The sequence below is a fragment of the Pyrus communis genome, chromosome 14 (genome assembly GCF_963583255.1).
Source record: "Pyrus communis chromosome 14, drPyrComm1.1, whole genome shotgun sequence".
Taxonomy (NCBI): Eukaryota; Viridiplantae; Streptophyta; class Magnoliopsida; order Rosales; family Rosaceae; genus Pyrus; species Pyrus communis.
The window spans coordinates 17,710,796-17,732,911 of record NC_084816.1 but is presented as its reverse complement, the minus strand read 5'-3'; the positions used below and the strand labels follow the sequence as shown (position 1 = coordinate 17,732,911).

General features: G+C 38.0%; 2 protein-coding genes across 2 annotated transcripts in view; one reads left to right on the top strand and one right to left on the bottom strand.

Moving 5' to 3' along the window:
* LOC137715753 (small ubiquitin-related modifier 1) overlaps positions 1-22,116 on the bottom strand; it is a 67,405-nt gene that overhangs the window by 2,548 nt on the left and 42,741 nt on the right. The gene's annotated exons all lie outside the window — the stretch shown is intronic.
* Positions 18,392-20,550, top strand: LOC137715507 (glucan endo-1,3-beta-glucosidase 14-like). The gene is made up of 3 exons (XM_068454856.1): positions 18,392-18,529; positions 18,782-20,074; positions 20,312-20,550. Exons 1-3 carry the CDS (start codon positions 18,460-18,462, stop codon positions 20,344-20,346), a joined length of 1,398 nt encoding a protein of 465 aa, XP_068310957.1. The 5' UTR covers positions 18,392-18,459; the 3' UTR covers positions 20,347-20,550.

The following is a 22,116-nucleotide window of genomic DNA, read 5'->3' as shown; positions in this document are numbered from 1 at the left end:
CAAAATTTGCACCATAATTATCATTTTACTTTCCTCATATAACACCTAATTACTGATATTAATATGAACAAATGTACAGCCCCGTGCACCAGGCTACTGCCATTGCAGAGTATTGCAGAGTCATTGCAAAGTACATAGACAAACAATTTGAACGACGCTAATCACCTACCCGCCTCGGACCACTTAGCCACTACTGATTTATGAAATTCAACCCAAATCAAAAATATCCAAAACCACAAAATTCAAGAAAACTAAATTTATCTACAAAATTGACAATCTTTGATGTAAAAATTCCAAATTTTCACAGTTTTCAAACCCAAAACAACGAATCGATAAAAACCCAGTAATAATTTAACGATCTAAAACAAAATCAAAGAAATAAATCGTCAGATTCGAAATTTACCAGACTAGGAGTAGATGATGACGAGAGGGCGAGCAGTACGAGGATGACGGAGCAGGAAAAGGAGCAAGCAGACGAGGACGAGCGACGACTCTCTCTCGACAACGGGCTTAGGCAGTCCTGTGGTATTTGGGGGTCCTCGCGAAGAACTCCTAGCGAAGGAGATAGTCGAAGCGAGTGAGGACTAATCTCATTATACCTAGTCCCTTTGCCTACCAAACATGGGACTACACTAATAATTAGTGTAATCCAGTCCAATGAAACTTAGTGAGCCCAAACAAACACCCCCTAAGAGCATTATCACCTATTAAGGGAATTTGGATGTAGGACTAGACTTATGATAGTTACCATTCACTTAAAATAGTAAATTGCCGCCACTTGGTACTATAGTCTAGTGGTATTCTACCTTATTTATACATGAGAGGTATTAGATTCGATTCACGCCAAATGCGAAGTTGAATCACATTTTATGGCAAGCCCACAATAAGGTTTAACTCACTCTCTCACTTTCTTAGTTTAGATTGTCACATCCCGACCCGGGGGGGGACCACTTCCCGAGCCCGCTTCACCACCGTTGCACGATATTGTCCGCTTTGGGCCCCGACCACGCCCTCACAATTTTGTTTTTGGGAACTCACACGAGAACTTCCCGATGGGTCACCCATCCTGGGAATGCTCTCGTGCGTTACTAGCTTAACTTCGAAGTTGTCACATCCCGGCTCGGGCGGGACCACTTCCCAGGCCCGCTCCACCACCGTAGCACGATATTGTCCGCTTTAGGCCCCGACCACGCCCTCACGGTTTTTTTTTTTGGGAACTCACACGAGAACTTCCCGATGGGTCACCCATCCTGGGAATGCTCTCGCGCACTACTCGCTTAACTTCGGAGTTCCTATGAAACCCAAAGCCAGTGAGCTCCCAAAAGGCCTCGTGCTAGGTAGGGATGGGAATATACATATAAGGATCACTCCCCTGGGCAATGTGGGATCTTACAATCCACCCCCCTTAGGGGCCCGACGTCCTCGTCGGCACACTCGCGACCAGGGTTAGGCTCTGATACCAAATTGTCACATCCCGACCCGGGCGGGACCACTTCCCAGGCCCGCTCCACCACTGTAGCACGATATTGTCCGCTTTGGGCCCCGACCATGCCCTCACGGTTTTGTTTTTGGGAACTCACACGAGAACTTCCCGATGGGTCACCCATCCTGGGAATGCTCTCGCGCACTACTCGCTTAACTTCGGAGTTCCCATGGAACCCGAAGTCAGTGAGCTCCCAAAAGGCCTCGTGCTAGGTAGGGATGGGAATATACATATAAGGATCACTCCCCTGGGCGATGTGGGATCTTATAGGAGTTCCCATGGAACCCGAAACCAATGAGCTCTGAAAATGCCTCGTGCTAGGTAGGGATGGGAATATACATATAAGGATCACTCCCCTGGGCGATGTGGGATGTCACAATCCACCCCCCCTTAGGGGCCCGATGTCCTCGTCGGCATACCACGGCCAGGGTTAGGCTCTGATACCAAATTGTCACATCCCCGCCCGGGGGGGACCACTTCCCAGGCCCACTCCACCACCGTAGCACGATATTGTCCACTTTGGGCCCCGACCACGCCCTCACGGTTTTGTTTTTGGGAACTCACACGAGAACTTCCCGATGGGTCACCAATCCTGGGAATGCTCTCGCACACTTCTCACTTAACTTCGGAGTTCCCATGGAACCTGAAACCAATGAGCTCCCAAAATGCCTCGTGCTAGGTAGGGATGAGAATATACATATAAGGATCACTCTCCTGGACGATGTGGGATGTCACAATTTAGATACTATCGTTTGTTATAAAAAATAAAAGGTAAATTGTCATGGTTGGTACTATTCACTCTCAACCCATTATGAATAATGACATGGTTGTTACTATTCACAATTTTTTTAATGCATAATTCAATTATTTATTTAGTATTGACCGGATGAGATTAATTTTAAAAAGTGACTATGATTATACCACGTGTCCATGTCTATCAAAATTGTTGTTTAGAATTTCATACATGAATTTTCCTACATCTTAAAAACCTAGTAATTATATGTAACCGTTTGATTTTTTTTTTTATTTTATTTGATTTTTTCTGATTTTTTTCCCATTTTTTTTTAATATTTAAAATTTATTTTCACGTGTCCATGTCTATATTAATTATTGTTTCTAAGATAAATATTGTAATACTTTGACAATTTTTTTAAAATATGTGATTTAGTTATGAATTTCAAATTAATTGATGATTATGAAATTCAAATGAACGAAAATGTGAAATCATGTTCCTGGACTCTATTATTAATTACGTATTTTATAGTCATATTTAGAGTTACGACGTATTTATATCTACGAAGTATATTTGTTCGAAAAGTGATAAAAAGACAAAAATGCCCTTAGTTGGCTAAACATAATTATACGAGGACATATTTTATCCTTATATGTTTCACCGTATTTATTGGCATATTTGGATAGAGGTTGATCCTATGAGCACGTAGGCGAAAATTGTTCGTAAAACGATGTTATAACGAAGGAGATATAAATGAGCGAAGGTAAAGGTAAATTGGTCATTTGACCATTGATCTGGAAAGCTCCAGTTTTGCGGGAGCAGTAATATGGGCGCCACATATGAGCTAGGATGGAGAAAAGATAGGAGAAATGAGGGAAAATAGAGAAGGGCTGCCCAATCAGGAAGGGAGGAAATGACGGAAATGAGGGAACCAGATCCCCTTTTTGACCTGTTTCCCTACGTGACCTAACCCGGTTCTGGGTAGCAAATTCCAGCGATTTTATTGGTTTTTCTGATGAATTCCACCGAACCACCACCTGCACACTCCACCCCGACCTCCACTATCCCATTTCCATAAAAAATCTGAACCATTTTGGCCTTTGTTTCGCAAAAAACATCACCCATGGGTGCGATGGTTCCTCGCTGGCGATCGACAATTTCTAAAGTGTTTTCCTTCTACCACTACCACCACCAAAAGACTCCTCTTGAACCCAAGAACAAACCCCAAACAAGTTTCGAGGTGGCGGTGCAGCGGGGGAGTCGAATCGAAAAACACCCATTTTAGGGTTTCCGGCGGATCGAGGTGATTTCAGACATCTTCTTGGTCGAATTGGACTTCAGCCCAGGTTTGAAAAAAAAATTCCCTCATTGAGCTCTACATGTCTGTAAAATTTGGTAATTTTTGGAGTTAGTCAAAAAATTGGGTTTTCGTTCGCCGAAAAATGCCAATTGTGGCGGCGTGTGGCCAGTGGGCCGAGTTGCCTATTTAAGTTAAATTCGATATTCTGATTTCATATTTGATATTCTTTTGATGTGTTCCGATTGTTTGAATCTAGTATGGAACATACCCGCCACTTGAATGTTTTTAGTAAACAGTGAACTACGAACAGCTTAATCTCATTTAAGGGTACGTAGGCAATCTAACAGAGAAGTTAGATGTAGCCATAAAGTAACCGAAATAAATTTATAATAATTGTCAAGTAAAGAAATTTATTATGGTTAATAGCGTAAATGTTAACCATGTTATTGTTTTGGCCTATCACTGGATTTTGCTTCCAATTAAATTTTGGAACGTTACAAATATATATAAAGGTTATTTAACCAAAGGTTAGAATCTTTACTAATTAGCCATATCAATGGATTTTTTTTATTTTTTGAAAGAATCAATGAAATAATTGTAATAATTATGAATAGGTCAATAAAACATTGACATGTAGGTTTGGGCTAGTTCCATTCTCTCTCTTCGCACTCTCCCATCCCTTTATGCTCTTTTATTTCCATATTTCTTGTAATAATACATCTAGCATATTATTCAGTCTCTTTATGCAACCTAAATCTTCATAGAGTTAATTAAGAAAATTAGTTGTTGGAAAATTTAATAATAATATTATTACATTAATTTTATTAATTAAATGGAAATTAGAAGTAGAGCCTTTTGGTAGAAAGATGTGTTTGTTTAAATGAAGAATTGCAACTTTTTATTCTTCATGAATAATCACATGTTTTCCAAAGAGGTATCTAAAATTCTATAAATAGGGAAGCCCCCTATAAACATAAGATAACTTTTCATTGTTTTACATAATCATACATAGAGTGCACTAAATATTAAAGAGTCTCATTGAGTCCATATGAGAGAGTTTTCAACACAATCGTGGTTCATGGAGCCTTGTGATTTGGAGTACTACTATTACAAGGACGTGGTCGTTGTATCTTGGAAGACAAGCGCTAATCAACCATAAGCACTGTAGTTGGGCGTAAACTTGTCTTAAGGACAGAGTGTCTAACACTTTGCCTCGACCGAATTTTCAAGTTTTTCTAATCTATGTAATGTTCATTTAACATTAGTTACTCATGTGCATGCATTACTTTGATTTATAATTGCATGACTTATTTCTTAATTTTCTATGTGATTTAATGTAGCAATTAGACCTTATTTTCTTTCAACATTAGCAACATCACTAGTAGCTACTATTTTCTCGATTTCATCTATAAATCTTGAAGCCGTGGGAATTGTTGCATTTGAGAGTTCAAATGTCATTGCTTCTGACTCAATGGACCTTCATGTAAGTAGATTTAAGCAGTTGAGAGTTCAAATGCCATTGTTTCTGACTTAATGGACCTTCATGTAAGTAGAATTAAACTTTTTAACAGATACAATATCCAAACGGACATATATTCGATATTTGTAATTTTGCATTCGTCATTGTACATCTCATTTTCAGTTAATAAGGTTTGTTGTACCATATATTGGGCATCAGTATTTGGGCTTCATTACTTAGCCCATGATTCATGTAAGAAGGGAGGAAACCCTTATTATATAAAAGGGCTCCCTCGCACTCACTAGAGGAAGGAGGCAAACAGAATAGCAAAGAGAGCAAACACTGCCTCTACAGCCTCCATGTATATTCAACATTCATTTACATAGTGAAATAGAATCAACACCAATGTGGACGTAGCCTCAACTTGAGGTGAACCACGATACATCTTATGTTATTTGCTTCCCTATCTCTATTCATTTACATACTTATTCACACTAATGACCAGAGCAACCTAGCGAAGGTCATAAACTTCACACTTTCTGTTGTACCAAAGTCCTCGCCGATTTTGTGCATCAACATTTGGCACCGTCTGTGGGAATCGACACGAAAAGCTATGTCGGTTCTCTTTCATTTTTTTTCATCAAACCATCTATCTCCACCGTGGATCTGCAAAAAACCAAATTCCATAAATCCTAGAAAAACCCAAATCCCAGCCTCGTCATCTCCATGCAAATATCCGGCCATATTCAACTTCGGCAACTTAAACTTTGACAGCATCGGCTTGTCTGCAGTTTTCGGTGAGATGCAACCATATATTTAGTTTTGCAGGCTAGGGAATTGGATAAAATCAAAGTTTGCGGTTCGAAGAGTAATTTTATGCTTCTCAAACATAGGACCATTAAGGCAAAGGTAGCTGCCAAGAAAGCAAACGCATCGGGTTTGATCTTCGTGGCATCTTTGACAAGGCAGGTTGCCATCGACATCATCCCATCAGTCCATGTCAACCTTTAGCAGGGGACTAAAATCAAGCACTACCTTGCTCAATCTTCCACTTTTCGGTGAGATGCGTTTGCCCCACGGAGAGTCCTACTTCCACTGCCCTGCAAGCTATCATCCGTTACTGCAACTGACAGGCTCACATTACCGTATCTTAGCGCATATCTTGATTATGTGGGAAGCAACTTCACGCACGGAACCAACTTTGCCACGGCGGGCTTAACCATCTAGAGTGGGTATAGTCCCGTCTCCTTGGACGTTCAGCACAGCGAGTTCTGCAAGTTTCAATCAAGGTCCCAAACCGCTCGTAGTCGAGGGTGAAACTTTAATCATTCATGGCATGATACAATCAGAGAAGTCAGGTCCCTATTCCACTATCTGGAAAAACTCACGAAGAAGATAAAAGCATCTTTATCTTCCTTTACAGCTTATTGTTTATTATTTTAATATTATGTTGACTAAAAACATATCACATCACATACATTTTATTATTTTAATCCATTAGGCACATGGGTATCATTATTTAAATGATAAAGTGAAACTTTAATCATTCATGGCATGGTACAATCAAGTCTCTATTCCACTTTCTGAAAAAACCTACGGGAAAATCAGGAAGAAGATAAGCTTTCTTATAATAATTCTATTATTATCCCCTTTTGATATTGTCAGCCAGGCCTGAAAGAAACCCATCATTACGTTTTCCCAATATCATTGTCTATTAATATTTTATATTATTATTTAATGTTTATTACAAGACCACTTGTCTGACACACAATTTAGTCTTGCCAGCTTTATTATAATTATTTTCATACATGACTATTGACACATCCACCTAGAACCATCATTATTCTTTACACCCAAACTACACCATTTACATTATTTAATGATTTTATCACATGATTATACTACAACACATAACGCCTTATGATCAAACCATTTATTTTCATTGTTTGAATGTTAGGGCACAATACACAATACGGGGTTATGCACGTATATATATGTATAGTTATGCATGTATATATATGTGTGTATTATCCCTACATCCATCATGTTAAGATTATTATGCTAAGAATGCTTCCCAAATCCATAACTCTGATTTCACTAATCTTAGTCGCATCACACATGTTTAAATAGGCATTTATTTATGCAACCTTAAAGTGTTGCCTAGTGTCAGGTGATTGCCTTTAACCATGTCACTTATGCAACATGTGATTTACCACACAACTGAATAAATTATTTACTTATAGTAGGCACATAGTACAATATTTTACCTTGACAAACTTTGTCAATTTGATTTATTCATTATGCATTCATACTTATACTGTCATTTATTGTTAGGAATTATTAAGCAACTAGCTCTATTGATCAACAGTGTCACTGATTAAAGAAGCCTACCAACCTATAGATCGATGAGCCACATTCTTATGATGACAAAGATTTAGTCTGAACAGTAATCTCTTGTCTGACCGGACACCCACTTCCTCGGACACTCGCTCATTTGGACACCTATGTGTTTGGACACCCGCGAGCTTGGACACCCATTCGTTCGGGCACTTACGAGATTAGACATCGTCAAGCTTAGACACCCTTGAGCTCGAACCCCGACTCACGAACCCAACTTATGGACCCAACTCAAAGACCCTACGTATGACCCCGACTCAAAGACCCGACTTATGGACCTGACCGTGGATCCGACACATAGACCCAATATGTGAACCCGACAAGCAGACCCGAGTCATGTCAAGAGTTAACTCATAATGAGCTTACGCTGACGTCGAGTGCATACTCGCAATGAAGAACGCCACAAGCCGAGCCGCCTCGCAATGAGCACTGCCTCCAGCCGAGCAACCGCCTCGCCGCGAGTATTGCCTCTAGCCGAGTAGCCTCGCAACATGTGCTACTTCTAGCTGAGTATTGCTTTACGTTAAGCACCATTTCATGTTGAGTACTAGTTCTAGATGACATCTAGTCACTTCGACCCGCACATGGATTGAATTTGAAGTCTCTAGCCAAAAGACTCTCTTGACTAAAGACCTGGGGGACTCCTGTTATACCATATATTGGGCCTCAGTATTTGGGCTTCATTACTTAGCCCATGATTCATGTAAGAAATGAGGAAACCCTTATTCTATAAAAGGGCTCCCTCGTACTCACTAGAGGAGAGAGGCAAACAGAAGAGCAAAGAGAGCAAACACTGCCTCTACAACCTCCATGTATATTCAACATTCATTTACATAGTGAAATAGAATCAACACCAGTGTGGACGTAGCCTCAACTTGAGGTGAACCACGATACATCTTGTGTTATTTGCTTCCCTGTCTCTATTTATTTACATACGTATCCACACTAATGACCAGAGCAACCTAACGAAGGTCATAAACTTCACACTTTCTGTTGTACCACAGTCCTCGCCGATTTTGTGCATCAACAAAGTTCAATTCAAATATTTGTTTAATTTTAGTGCATGGCATGGTTGGGCATATTCAAATTTTTGTTCTCTTAGACTGGCTCATTCTCAGTTAATCAACGAATTGGATAGATATTAGAAGAACAAAAGGTCTTAGGTGGCTCGTACCTAGCCAACGGCTTAGCCAATTAGCAATTATGACATCATAATTCACACGATTCCTTCTAGAACCATCAACGACCTCCATGAGGTCATAAAATGGATGGTGGTAACAGGGTTCTAAAACGAGTGGTCACATGTGTACATTAGCCTTCGGAGAAATAGGAAATGGGCACTGCAACGCAGAGTCTGAATCTAAATGTAAAAAACAAAAGTCGTTTGAGGTGTGAAGCATAGGAGGCGTACGAGTGATGGAAAAAATCATAACCAGGAAACAAACACTGCAACATAATGTATGAATTCAAATTTAAAAATGGAATCAGGAAATGGAGACTGTGTTGAAGTTTCTGATTCCAAATGCAAAAAACAAGTGTCGCGCAAGGTCTGAAGTGTAGGAGGCATTTGAGGGATGGAAAAACGAACCAGAAAACAAACATTGAAACACAGCGTCTAAATCCATATGTAAAAAACAGAACTAGGATAAGGGACACTATGTTGAAGTGTTTGAATCCAAATGTAAAAAACAAAAATTGTGTGAGGTGTGAAGCGTAGAAGGCGTGTGAGTGATAAAATAAATAAATAAATAAATAATCCAGGAAATAGGCACTACAACGCAGCAGTTTAAATTCAAATGTAAAAAACAAAACCATGATACAGACATTGCGTTGAAGTGTGTAAATCCGTATTGACCTATTCCAACATATAAAAAATATGAGAAAAGAGGATCAGTTGAAGTGAGTGTCAGCTGTAGTAGCAAATTTTGTAATTTTTGTTTATTTTAAATACATTTAAGTATCACAATATATGATTGAACTATTTATCATTAACACAAATATTGTTAATATATTTTTTATAGTGAAACTTTTTTTTTTTTTTTTAATGAAGAAGAAATTTATTAAAGCTTAAAACCTCTAATACAACTGTTTCCTATACAATCAAAATCAAAAGCCCCCATGCCACATTCAGAAGACAAAAATCCCAAAAATGTGGGTTGGCTATAGTGAGTCCCACATGAGCTAATGCGTCCACCACAAAATTAGCCTCCCTATAAATATAGTTCTAACTGATGTGCTGAAATTCAGAAGCTAACCATTTGAGGTCCTCTATGACAGGTTTAAGATGACATGGGGGCATCCAAACACCTTGCACCACTTGGATAACAAGCTTAGAATCCCAATCCACCATCAGCTTCTTCACACATTTGTGCCAAGAGAACAAAAACCCTTCCTATAAAGCAACAACCTCTGCAACCGAAATGGTGGCTCCATCAAGGTTCAATGCCCCAGCACCAACAAGTTGCCCCTCCTCATTTCTAAGAACAAAAGCAACTGCAGATCGATCCAAACTAACCGACCCATCAAAGTTTAATTTCACATACCCATGGGGAAGAGGACGTCAGCAAATGGGGTGTTGGTGGCAAAGATCATCCCTAGAGATCTTCTTACAATTAACCTTAAAAAAAGATAAGCCTAAACTTGCGGCAATGGAGATACTCCTAGCCGGATTAGGAATCATACTTCTAAAAACTTTATTATTTCTATCATTCCATATTTGCCAACAATTCAAAATCACTTTACTAAGATCACTCAAATCATTGCATTCAACATTGTCAATTAGTTCCATCCAATCCAACACATTATTAAACTGAGTCAAATTATTCTTCCAAGGACTTACCTAAGAGAGGTTCCACATTTCTTTAGCATGCCTGCAATTAAGAAAAATGTGATTTTGAGTCTCATCCTTATTGCCACACATAGGGCACAATTTGTCGATATTTTGAATAAATTTACTCAATCTCATTCTAGCATGTAGCTTTTCATGAGTAAAAAGCCATGCAAAATTTTTTACCTTCGGAAGTATCAATAACTTCCATATCTTCTTAAGGAGCTTCTGCCTTTTAACTTCTTGATTATTATTACTCTAAATCCAAGTCGTTAACTTGATTGAAAACTCACCATTAGATGAGTATTCCCACACGAAATTGTCCCTTTTATTTTGAAGGGAAATAGGCATTAGACAGATTTTCCTCACAACATCCAATTCCAACATTGGGAGAGATGAACTCTATCCCAACTTTTATTATCAATAAACTCACTCACTTTAGTGTCCCAATTTATGTTCTATCGTTGATTTTTAGGAATTAGCTGGAACAATGGACAAGGAAATCCCCTTTGATGGGTCCAAAAAAGGATAACATGTCTACTATTCAAAATCCCTTTTCCAAGCCAAAGAGTGGTTCTGCTTGACTTTGCAACTAAAAAAAATTATCCTTCTTTAAATATTTTCTTTTAACAATTTGCACCCACCAATTGTTTTCATCCTTTAAAACTTTCCATCCTAACTTAGCCAAACATGCATTATTGAAATGATCTACTTTTCTTACACCTAACCCCCTCTGATCCTTAGAAGTACACACTTTTTTCCAAGCCATAGGTTTTAACTTCCTATCTCTCCCCCCAAAAGAAGTCCTTACACTCATTATTTAAGTTCTTAGTTACTCGAGTAGGACATTAAAGCAAGACATGATATGGTTCAGCATACAAGATAAGTTGGACTTAATGAGGGTTAGTCATCCTGCCTTAGTGAAAGTATTAGCTTTCCACCCAGCAAGCTTTTGCTTAACTCTTTTGATTAACTCACATTCATTCATTGGATCTTTCCAAAACACAATATTATGAATGCCCAGATATTTGCTAATGGTAGTTTTATGTTGAATATGTAAAACATTCACAATAGCATTTCTAGTTTGAGCATTAGTATTTTCTGAAAAAATAAAGCGAGAATTTGTGGAAATTTACCTTTTGACCCAAAGCTTTGGCAAACATATTAAGAACATGAAGTACATTCTTAGCACCTTTTGTAGTTGTCCTAGCAAATAACAAACAATCGTCTGCAAAAACTAGATATGATATTCTAAATCCACCAGGAAAGGAAAGAATACCAACATGCGATTTAGGGGTAGTAGCCATTTCATTAAAGTGTCTAATCAACGGTTCCATGCAAATAATGAAAATATAAGGTGATAAAGGATCCCCTTGCCTAATTCTTTTCTTAGGGTAAAAGTAACCATGAGTAGAACCATTATTTAAAATTGAGAAAGAAGTTGAAGTAATGCATTCCATAATTAAGCTCACCCATCTTTCCGCAAAACCAAATCTAAGGAGTACAGACCTGATATACTCCCAATTAAGATAATCATATGCTCTCTAAATCCAGCTTGATTCTCATTGCTCCAGTCCTTCATTTCTTACCTTTAAAACTAGAAAACATTTCATGCACAATCAAAATATTATCATGAATAGAACGCCCTGGAGCAAAGGCCCCTTGGTTTCTAGATATGCAATGGTCAAGAAGTGGCTTGAACCTTTTTATGATAATTTCGTGATTATTTTATAAATCACATTGCAAAGACTAATTGGTCTGTAATTACTTACCACCTCCGGATTTTCCACTTTTGGGATAAGGGCAATGTTGGTATGATAAATTAGCCTCTAGCTAGTATTATTTTCAAAGAAGTCCTTAACCATAGCACTTACCGAATCTTTGATTGTATCCCAGCATTTATGATAAAAACTTGCACCAATTCCATCAAGACCTGGTGCTTTTAGCGTACCAATACTCTTAACTGCATTCCAAATTTCTATATCTTCAACAGGCTTAAGTAAAAGTTCATCGTGATGATTGTCCATACAAGGATCAATAATATATGCAATAGAAGAGATATCCACGAGAGCATGGGGACTATCACAAGAAAACCACAGTTTAAACTCTTGCACAAAAACCTATTCTAGACCCTCACCCTCATCCCACCAAAACCCACAAGTATCCTTAATCTTTCTAATTTCATATCTCTTTTTTCTAACAGTTGCCACCATTTGGAAATATCTTGTGTTCTTATCACCTAATTGCAGCCAATTAACTTTAGGTTTCTTCTTGTCTTAGAATTGAATTAAGTTCCTCACTAAGCTTTATTTCTAAATCAATCTTTGAATCAACATTTTGGTTTTTCATGATGGTTTCTTGCACCTCAGCAAGGTCCCCAATTATTTTTTTTTCCTTACGTTCCTTTAAATTACCAAAAATTGTTTTATTCTAACCTTTAACCATATATTTGAATGTCCCAGCGCATGCCCTAAAAGTTTCAATAGGACCAAACACTCCATTGCATTGCCATGCATTCTTAACAAAATCCTTAAAATGAGGATGAAGAAGCCACATAGCTTCAAATCTAAAAGGTTAATTATTCTTATAACAATTTTTTAAGTTGTAGCTTAAGAGAATAGGTCCATGGTCAAACCCATAAATTGGGTAGTTATGCAAGTTATAATTCAAATTCTCATTTAACCAATATGTATTAGCTAATGCCCTATCAAATATCTCATAAATTCTATTGTTATCAACTTGGTTATTACACCAAGTAAAAGGAACATCATAAGCATTTAGAGATAAAAGGTTTCCTTTGTTTAAAAAATTGAGGAACTTGGTCATATAAGAAGTTGTAACTTGGCAACCACCCTTCTTCTCAGTTATGTCTACTATATTATTGAAATCCCCCATTAAGCACCACTGTTTATTCTTAGGGTCTAGTTTAAGAATATCCTCCCCCAATTCCAACTGTAACTTCTTTTTAGGAAAAGCATACACAAATGTTAAAAACTAATCTTGATTAGAACAAGGATCATTCACTAAACAATGCAAATAACGAGAAGTAGAAGCGATAACAGTAACTACAACCTTGCAAGAGTTCCAAATTAAACAAAGACCACCAGCCCTACGAGTAGGGCTACAATTAAACATCTTATAAAAAAACCTTCCATAAAAGTTTCCATATACCTTCTCCGCATCAATTTTAGTTTCCATTAAACAAAAAAGAACTCAATTTACCTTGGAAATTCTTCGAGAATTAAAAAGGACACATCCAGAGTGGAAAACCGAGCTTGAACAAAACAATCTAACTTTTCCCCAACCTAATTTAACAAGGCCAAGAAAACCCCAAATTTTCGAAAACCCTAACCCTAGAACTTGCAATTAATTCTAAAAAACCCAGCAAAACAAATCAAGAGCAATAAAACAACCTCAAAGATTATAGAAAAACAAATCAAAACCTAGAAATAAAGACCTAAACGGCAAAAAGAATTCGAAAATTTAAAGTGGGAAGCAGCGGTGAGAAGACAAGATTGATAGAAAGAAATTATCAAACCCCCAAATCATCAAACTAATTAGCACACTAATTAACCCGTAAATTAGCATAATTGGGTAGAAAACTACCTGCAATAAGAAGAAGGGATCCTGGATTTTGTTTGGCACCGGGATCCTGCTCGACTTCCACCCCTTTTGTACTCTTTTTATGGTTAGCAGTAGAACATGGAATTTGCTGCTGAGAAATTAGGCCAGTAAAATCATCCATAGTGAAACTTTTTATTGATTTTATACAAAATCACCTATATAATATATATATATATATATATATATATATATATATATATATATATATATATGTAGAGGTTAAAGAATGGCTTACTTGCAACTCTTTCTCACAGAAAGTAAAATTTATGGACTTGATGTATTAGAAAGTACTTTTTAATGATCAAATTACTGTATGATTATTCTTGTAAGTATTAATTTTTTAAAATGGTCCTAGTTTTTTAGTTGAAGGAAATACTAATGTGGTAAGGCAGGTAACTCGTTTACCATTGGGAACGATGGTGAATTCCTAATTTGAAATTACGGGTATGAAGGCGAGAATGAAGTGAAAATACTTGAGGGAGATAGAGATAAAGATGAGAATGGCATTACCCATCATCGCTTTGACTCATTGCCAATCCTGCACACATGTTTCCTAGGGTTTCAAGGCCTAAGCCTTGTCCAAATCCCAATCCCAAAACGCAACACACATACGAAATAATATCCAAAAACAAATAGTCTTCGCATCTCCAACAAATTCTTAGCGGAGAAGCAAAGAGATGTCCCAACGAAATATCCTGCATGCAATCAACAAATTGTAGTTAATTAAATGTGGGCAACTTACCACCGCATTAAAGTGACAAAGTATCCAAATAATCCCAAACACTTGGGGTGTATAATGTGTGTCGACATGCACCTCTGTATACGTTTTGGTAACCAGAAATTAATCTCTGGCAACCAACCAACCTAATGAATGTTGGGACCAAATAATAGCCCATGCACCTGCCTCTTTTAGCGTTTACTGCTGCCCTCTAAACAAGTTAAAGTAATGGAGTTAAATTTGTCTCCCTTTCCCAGCTGAACAAGTTTGAGCATGATTCACTAACTTCCACATTTCCTCCCAACTACACTACCTACTTCTAGCGTATTCAGTAAGAAAACCAAATTCCAAATATATATGTATAGAGCATGGGAAAGGGATGACCTCTACGCGCGTTGTTACCTCAGCACCACTTATGGTTTTTCCTTTCTTAATCGATGGGGATAGGAGAGATTTAGAGCCAAGATTGGAGAAAGAATGACCACACACTTGTACAAGAAGTACCACACATAAGGGTTATGCGAGATTAGCCTCTTTATCATTGTCTAAATGTGCGTAGCGCCAACCCTCTTCTGGAGAAAAGACGATCTGACCAAATCACCACAAAATCAAAACCTACATAGCCAGTTTGTAGTAGTTTCGTTAACAATATTTCATTACAAAGCATGTTCGTCGAAAAGATATTACTTATGAAAATGCACCTATAAAGTGTGTTTTAAAATGTCTCTTTGTTAGATCTAGGTCCCCAATGATACAAAAAGCGTTTTTGTGTGTTGGAAAGCATGCAATTTGATTCAACGTTATAAGTTAACAAAAAAAAAACCCCAAATAACTAATCATACTACTGAATTTGAGAGACTCTTGCATGGGCCTGGAGTTATATTCCTTTCTTCCATATCACTCATTATAATCACATGAGATTTAGGAAGAGGGGGACACACGCTTGGGGAAGACTGAAGTCTTTCCTCTTAATTAATTTGGAGATATCCAATTGGTAAATATTTGTTTGTGTTTTGGGAGAGTTAAGGTATCTTATGTATAGGCCTCAACTACTTAGGGGTTAGATTGATATGTCTCACAAAGTAACAAATCAATGATGACTACGAGAGACCAGCAGAGTACCTGGTTAATGAGCCGTTGTAAATGATAACGTTGTTGATTCTCTGATATTCTTTCAACCCTAAACCATAATTGGTAGGGTCTCTATCTAGCTAATCCAGCTACTTAAAAACAAATGAGTTGTTTGGTTTCACATGATCAAACCAGGGAAGGTAATTAACTAAAATAATACAAAATTAATGCTTTCGGGAAATTATTTTTAAGTAATACGACATGTAGTACAGTTGCGGAAAATACGAAATTGAGCAGTTTTGAGCACGCATGCATCTGGTCAGAATAAGCCATGCTTACAGCTTAATTAATTTGGATTTTCCAAACTAAACCAACCCAGAATTTGCATACATTATCCCTTGCCTTGAACTATTTGGAATTTTGGAGCAATGTGAACCAATCTACATACACCATAACAAAACTTGTGTCTTATGGCCTCATAATATTATAATTGATGGTTTTAATATTAAGTAAGAAGATATTTATATGGGCTCAATATTTATCTAATTCATTATTGTACAATTATATACTCTAGTTTTTTTTTTTTTTTTGGGACGTAATTATGTACTTTAGTTGTTTTGGACAATTGACATCACAATCTAGCCGCTATCGTTTGGACTAAGATTCTCTCTGGATTTCTTTCATTTGGATCCTTCAATTATGGAGCTAGAGAGAGAGAGATATGAAGAAAAGGGAAGCAGAGGGAAGAAAATGAACAAAAGAAGGTTAAAATGTAAGAAGATGAAAGGTGATAAACATGAGAAGGTGCAGATGGACGAAGATGAACAAGAGAAGATGAAGATGAACAGGAAATTAATTCTTGACCGTTTGATTTTCGGTTGAACGAAGATGAATAAAGAATCTAAAAGATCCGAATAGAAGAGATCTGGAGAATCATATTCTTTTGAGTTTATTTATTTTTGTGTCTCTTTTCCTTTGTGTCTTGCAAAATGAATAAATAACTCCATTAAGATTTAATTCTCTTCTAATACATGTGAATGTGGTTTATGATCGAGCACATTTGATATTCATTAATTAATTAGCTCAACAATCTGAACAATATACGTTATAACATAATACATATAGTTGGAGTACCGCATTAGAAAGAATCATACGAAATCTTCTTACATTCTTTTCTTGACAAAATGTTGTACGGCATTGACCCCAAAATATTATAAGGGATTATATTCACACACCTCAAATACTTCTCTCATACATTTTTAATTTTTTTAATATTTTCTACACACCACTAACACTTGATAGAACAATATTAAAAAATTAAAAAGATATGGAAGAAGTAATTGAGGTATGTGAATATAATCTCTTAATATTATATGATTCGTGATGATGATTCATTGATTGATAACAAAATAAAGGTATATATTAACATAGAGTTCCATCCATATGGCTGACTTCGATTACGGACCAAAGATTATTTTTGTTAAATGAGAGTAAGATATTTACGAGTTTTAAAATACCAAATACGGATCAAATAATATTTTGTTAAATGAGGGTGAGATATTTACGAATTCTAAAATTCCAAAAATCTCGTGTTAAACAGTTATACTACTAAGTGTTATTAACCCACGAGATCCATTATGTTTTAACACGAGTCAATTAGCTTTCGCAAGACCTTAAGGCCCTATTTGACAGATCAGATAAAAGATCGGATAGGATTAGTTATACGGACTCGAGTGTTTGGCGTTCACTCGTACTAAATAAGCGCCGGATTAATTTAACTGGTCGGATAGGATAACACGGTATACACCCGCTTAATAAAACCAACCAAAACGCCCGGATTATTTGGTCGGGGAAGAAGAATATGGGAGAGAAAGGGAGGGAGTTTGGGGGGTGTGGCAGAGAGAGCTGGGGAACAATTATTTGGGATTCTTATGTAGTCGGGGAAGAAGAAGGGACAGATAGAGGGAGGGTGTTTGGGGAGTGCGGAGAGATCTGGGAACAAAAAAATGATTTCACTTTTTTTTTTAAAAAAAATTTTAAGTTTGATTCCTCCTATCTAGTATAATACCAAACACAATATAAATAATACAGTCACTAGTCCAATATTGCACCAAACACCCAACTAATTTAGTCAGTACTATCCGGTGGCTATTTATTCTATCCGACAGAAATAATTAGTACAGTCCAAGCTACCAAACGAGGCCTAATACTTCGGAGAAAGCAAAGAAAACAAAGCATAGAAGACAAACCAACGTTCACATTTGGGACATGATTGAAACAACACTCATTTCCCCCTAAAACATCATAATTGCAATATCCGTGCAAGCTCCATGCAGCAAGCAAGCAATGGATCTGACGCATCGTGACACTGACAAGTCGGCCACCAAACGCACAACCCCTCAAACGAAAAACCACATATTCCATCCGTCTGATTCAATCAAGCGCCACGTGTACGGTCAAAACAAAGATAAACCCTGATCAGATGGGGTAGGAGACCCATACTAGAATTTATTCAAAAAACCAAACACCCAACACCAACAGCATGCAACAAACAACGGTCGTGTTGATATGTGCTTCCGCCCGTTGCGAAATGTGGGAGCGGAAATAGCCATTTTTCTGCCATTGGCAGATGTCTCTCTCTCACGTGGGTCCTACAAACTCAATCCCACCTCCTTCCCTCTCTTTTCCCACTAACCCCACTCCCTCCCTCCCTCAATCTCAATATCTCCACTCCACCACCTTGTAATATTTCAGTCTATAAATAAACCCTAAAATACTCATTAACAAAAACTCCCATCAACCCTAATCATTTCGTGCTCTGCTTCTCTCAGAAACCAGAGCATAGGCATGGCCACCTTCCCATTCCCTCTCTTCCTCTCTCTCCTCCTCCCAATCTTCGCCTTTGCAGCTTCCGCTGGTACGTAATATTTTTCATATATGCATATACGTTTGTTGAGATTTTCTAGCATGCACCGCTTTATAGTATATATATCAAAATCCTTGTATGTTATATATGCTTGTTTATTAATTTTTTGATCCTACGTTCAACTGTTCATTAGTCTATTGCATGTCATAGTACAATTTTTGTACATTTTCTGCTAATTAATTACCTTGATGTAAAATGAAACTCACTAAGTTTAATCGGTTTGTTTTTGTTTTTTATTTGCAGAAACAGGTACTGTTGGAATAAACTACGGCCGGATAGCCGACAACTTACCGCCGCCCGAAAAAGTGGTGGCACTCCTCAAATCCCAAGGCATCAACAAGGTGAAGCTCTACGACACCGACGCCACCGTCCTCACGGCCCTCGCTAACTCCGGCATTAGCGTCGTCGTCGCCCTCCCCAACGATCTCCTCTCTTCCGCCGCAAGCGACCCCTCGTTCGCCGACAAATGGGTCCAATCCAACATCTCCCACTACCACCCCAAAACCCAAATCGAAGCCATCGCCGTCGGCAATGAGGTCTTTGTCGACCCAAACAACACCACCCAATTCCTCGTCCCCGCCATTAAAAACATCCAGTCTTCCCTCGTCAAGTACAACCTCAGCTCCATCAAACTCTCTTCCCCAATTGCCCTCAGCGCCCTCAATTCCTCGTACCCGCCTTCAGCCGGAGCCTTCAAACCCGACTTAATCGAACCCGTCATCAAACCCCTTTTGGAATTTTTAACCAAGACGTCGTCGTATTTGATGATAAACGCCTACCCGTTTTTCGCGTACGAGTCCACCTCCGACAAGATTTCTCTCGACTACGCTCTGTTCCGGACCAACCCGGGAAATCCAGACTCGGGTAACGGCCTGAAATACTACAGTTTGCTAGAGGCCCAAATCGACGCCGTTTTCGCCGCCATGTCGGCTGTGGGACACGGCGACGTAAAGGTGGTGGTGACTGAGACCGGATGGCCCTCCAAAGGTGACGAGAACGAGATTGGCTCAGGGCAAGCCAATGCGGCGGCGTATAATGGAAACTTGGTGAGGAGAGTTTTGACGGGAGGTGGGACCCCCTTGAAGCCAAAGGACCCACTCAACGTCTATCTATTCGCCCTGTTTAACGAGGATCAGAAGCCCGGGCCCACATCGGAGAGGAACTACGGACTGTTTTATCCGGACGAGACGAAGGTTTACGGCATAACGTTTACGGCGGCCGGCCTGAGTGGGGACCAGTCATCTCCGGCCAATGAGAGTAAGGTTCTGGTCCCGACTGCGTCGCCTTCCGCCGGGAGCACGTGGTGCGTGGCGAATGCGAAGGCAGGGGAGGAGAAGCTTCAGGCCGCACTGGATTATGCTTGCGGGGAGGGAGGAGCTGACTGTCGTCCGATTCAGGAGGGGTCCACGTGTTTCACTCCTAACACGCTCGAGGCGCACGCTTCGTATGCGTTCAACAGTTTTTATCAGAAGAGAGCGCGCGGGACTGGCACGTGCAATTTCGGCGGAGCTGCCTACGTTGTTGCTCAACCTCCAAGTACGGAACACTTTCCTTTATTATTTCATCTCTAAATTTCATGATTTAATTAATTTAATTTTATATTATTTTACTTTTCTTACCATACCAAATTAATGGCCTGTACTAAAATTGATCAATTGTTACTCAAAACGGTGATGGATTTTGTTTTACGAGTAATAATCTAACACGCAATTCGACGTTAAAATGGCTCTATACTAAGCATACTAAATTTGTTTTGTTTTGTTTTGTTGACAGAGTATGGGACGTGCGAGTTTCCGACAGGTTACTGAAGGAAGAAATTAAGATGAGGGTTGTTTTAGTTTGATGAGTAATTATTCTGATAGGAGTCTGATGTTAGTTGGGACTTATCTTATATTTTAGTGCTACATTTATATGGATTATAGAGCAGTAGGCACCCATTTTATTACATTTGTATTTGCATTTATTTATTTATTGTTATCATCATTATTTAATGAATATAGTAATTTCGATTAGTTGTGTTTGGTTTGACATATTTCTCGATGTATTACGTCTCCAGTCTGCATTTCCATTGCCTTTTGTTTGTGTCAATGTCAATTATCTTATGGTAGGCTACAAAGCTTCTGTTCAAAATTAAAATATATGACATAATAGTCTTATTACTTATGTAGAATAATAAAAAAAATTAGATTGTTATGCATAAGTTTTAAGTTACTCAGGTGCAACATATTTATCAAGAAATGAATATGACAGATCTATTTGTGCATTTTCTCGTAATATTTTCATTAAGCTTTTGTAGATTGGGCTCAATGGGCTCGGTTGTTGTTCAAGATCAGGCAAACCTGGGTTGATCTTGCAAACCCAAAACGTTGTCCTCTCTCTTCTGCAATTAAATGTGATCGATCCCAATTAGGATTCCGGCAATTCTTGTGGGATTGAAGTATGTCTATGACGTTTTTTTTTTTTTTTTTTTTTTTTTTTTTTTTTTTTTTTTAACAAACGATATTATCTATATTAAATAAAAGGAGGGGGTTACAATGTGCTAGCAATAATGTGGTTCAAATTCACTTTTAACGAAAATGGAACCTGGGAGGTGTTTACATTGTGCTAGCAATAATGTGGTTCAAATTCTCTTTTAACGAGAATAGAACCTAACACCTCTCATTTACAAGTAAAGAAGAATACTACTAGACCATAGTACGAAGTGATAACTATGATGCTTTTAGGCTTCCAAACCCAATTTTTTGGTTCTATATGAAAAGAAAATACCTGCCAATTTAGTGGGCGAGGGTTGCAATTAGACATGAAAAAATTAGGCACGACACGAAAAGTTAGTGGTTTTTGGGTTAAGCAATAAAAAGTCGTGTTAATCGACACAACTTATGTGGGGAGCATGCTGAAAATCTAGGACCTAATTACGTTCTTTGGGAGTCTTAATTGAATGTGCGTATGTCAATATGTGGCTGAATAACTAAGAATATATTGCATTTTGGGTATGCATGATTTGAATTTGTCATTTAACGATTACAGCCAAGAAATGAGCCTTTTTGACATTGAAAACAAAGTCGTGACATTGAAAACAAATGCCTTATACCAAAATGTATTTTTGTATTAGGAAAAATGTATTACATACACATAATATGTTTTGTATAATTGAGGTATACGCAAGTTTAAATCCAAAGAAAATGTTTCTGGTACACCATGAAGAGAAATGTGAGATCTGAATTTGAAAGATGACTTCTTTGTACCAAAAAAATTAAAACAAAATAAATAAAGTTACCGCAAATTACTATTCCACCCTTTTAATCATTGCCTCCTTGCCTACACCCATTATTCGTTGGCCTTCAAGTTTTCAACCCCTCTCCTCATTCACCCAAACCAAATTCCCAACACAAAGCAGTGAATATAACTCACCAACAAATAAAGAAAATCATATGATAAAATAACAACCAAGAAAAAAAGAAGGGTAAAGTACAAAAAACTACCTTAACTATTGGTATCATGACACTTTCATACCTCATCTTTTGAAAACCCATCAAAACCCCCTGCGGAAGAAGAAGAAGGAGACGGAGAAGGAGAAG

What these genes read in the sequence shown, in the direction of transcription:
- LOC137715507 (XM_068454856.1), top strand. Translation starts at nt 18,460, where the DNA reads ATGGCCACCTTCCCATTCCCTCTCTTCCTCTCTCTCCTCCTCCCAATC. An exon ending in CGCCTTTGCAGCTTCCGCTG is followed by an intron (nt 18,530 to 18,781) that starts GTACGTAATATT and finishes TTTTATTTGCAG; the next exon opens with AAACAGGTACTGTTGGAATA. An exon ending in CGTTGTTGCTCAACCTCCAA is followed by an intron (nt 20,075 to 20,311) that starts GTACGGAACACT and finishes TTTTGTTGACAG; the next exon opens with AGTATGGGACGTGCGAGTTT.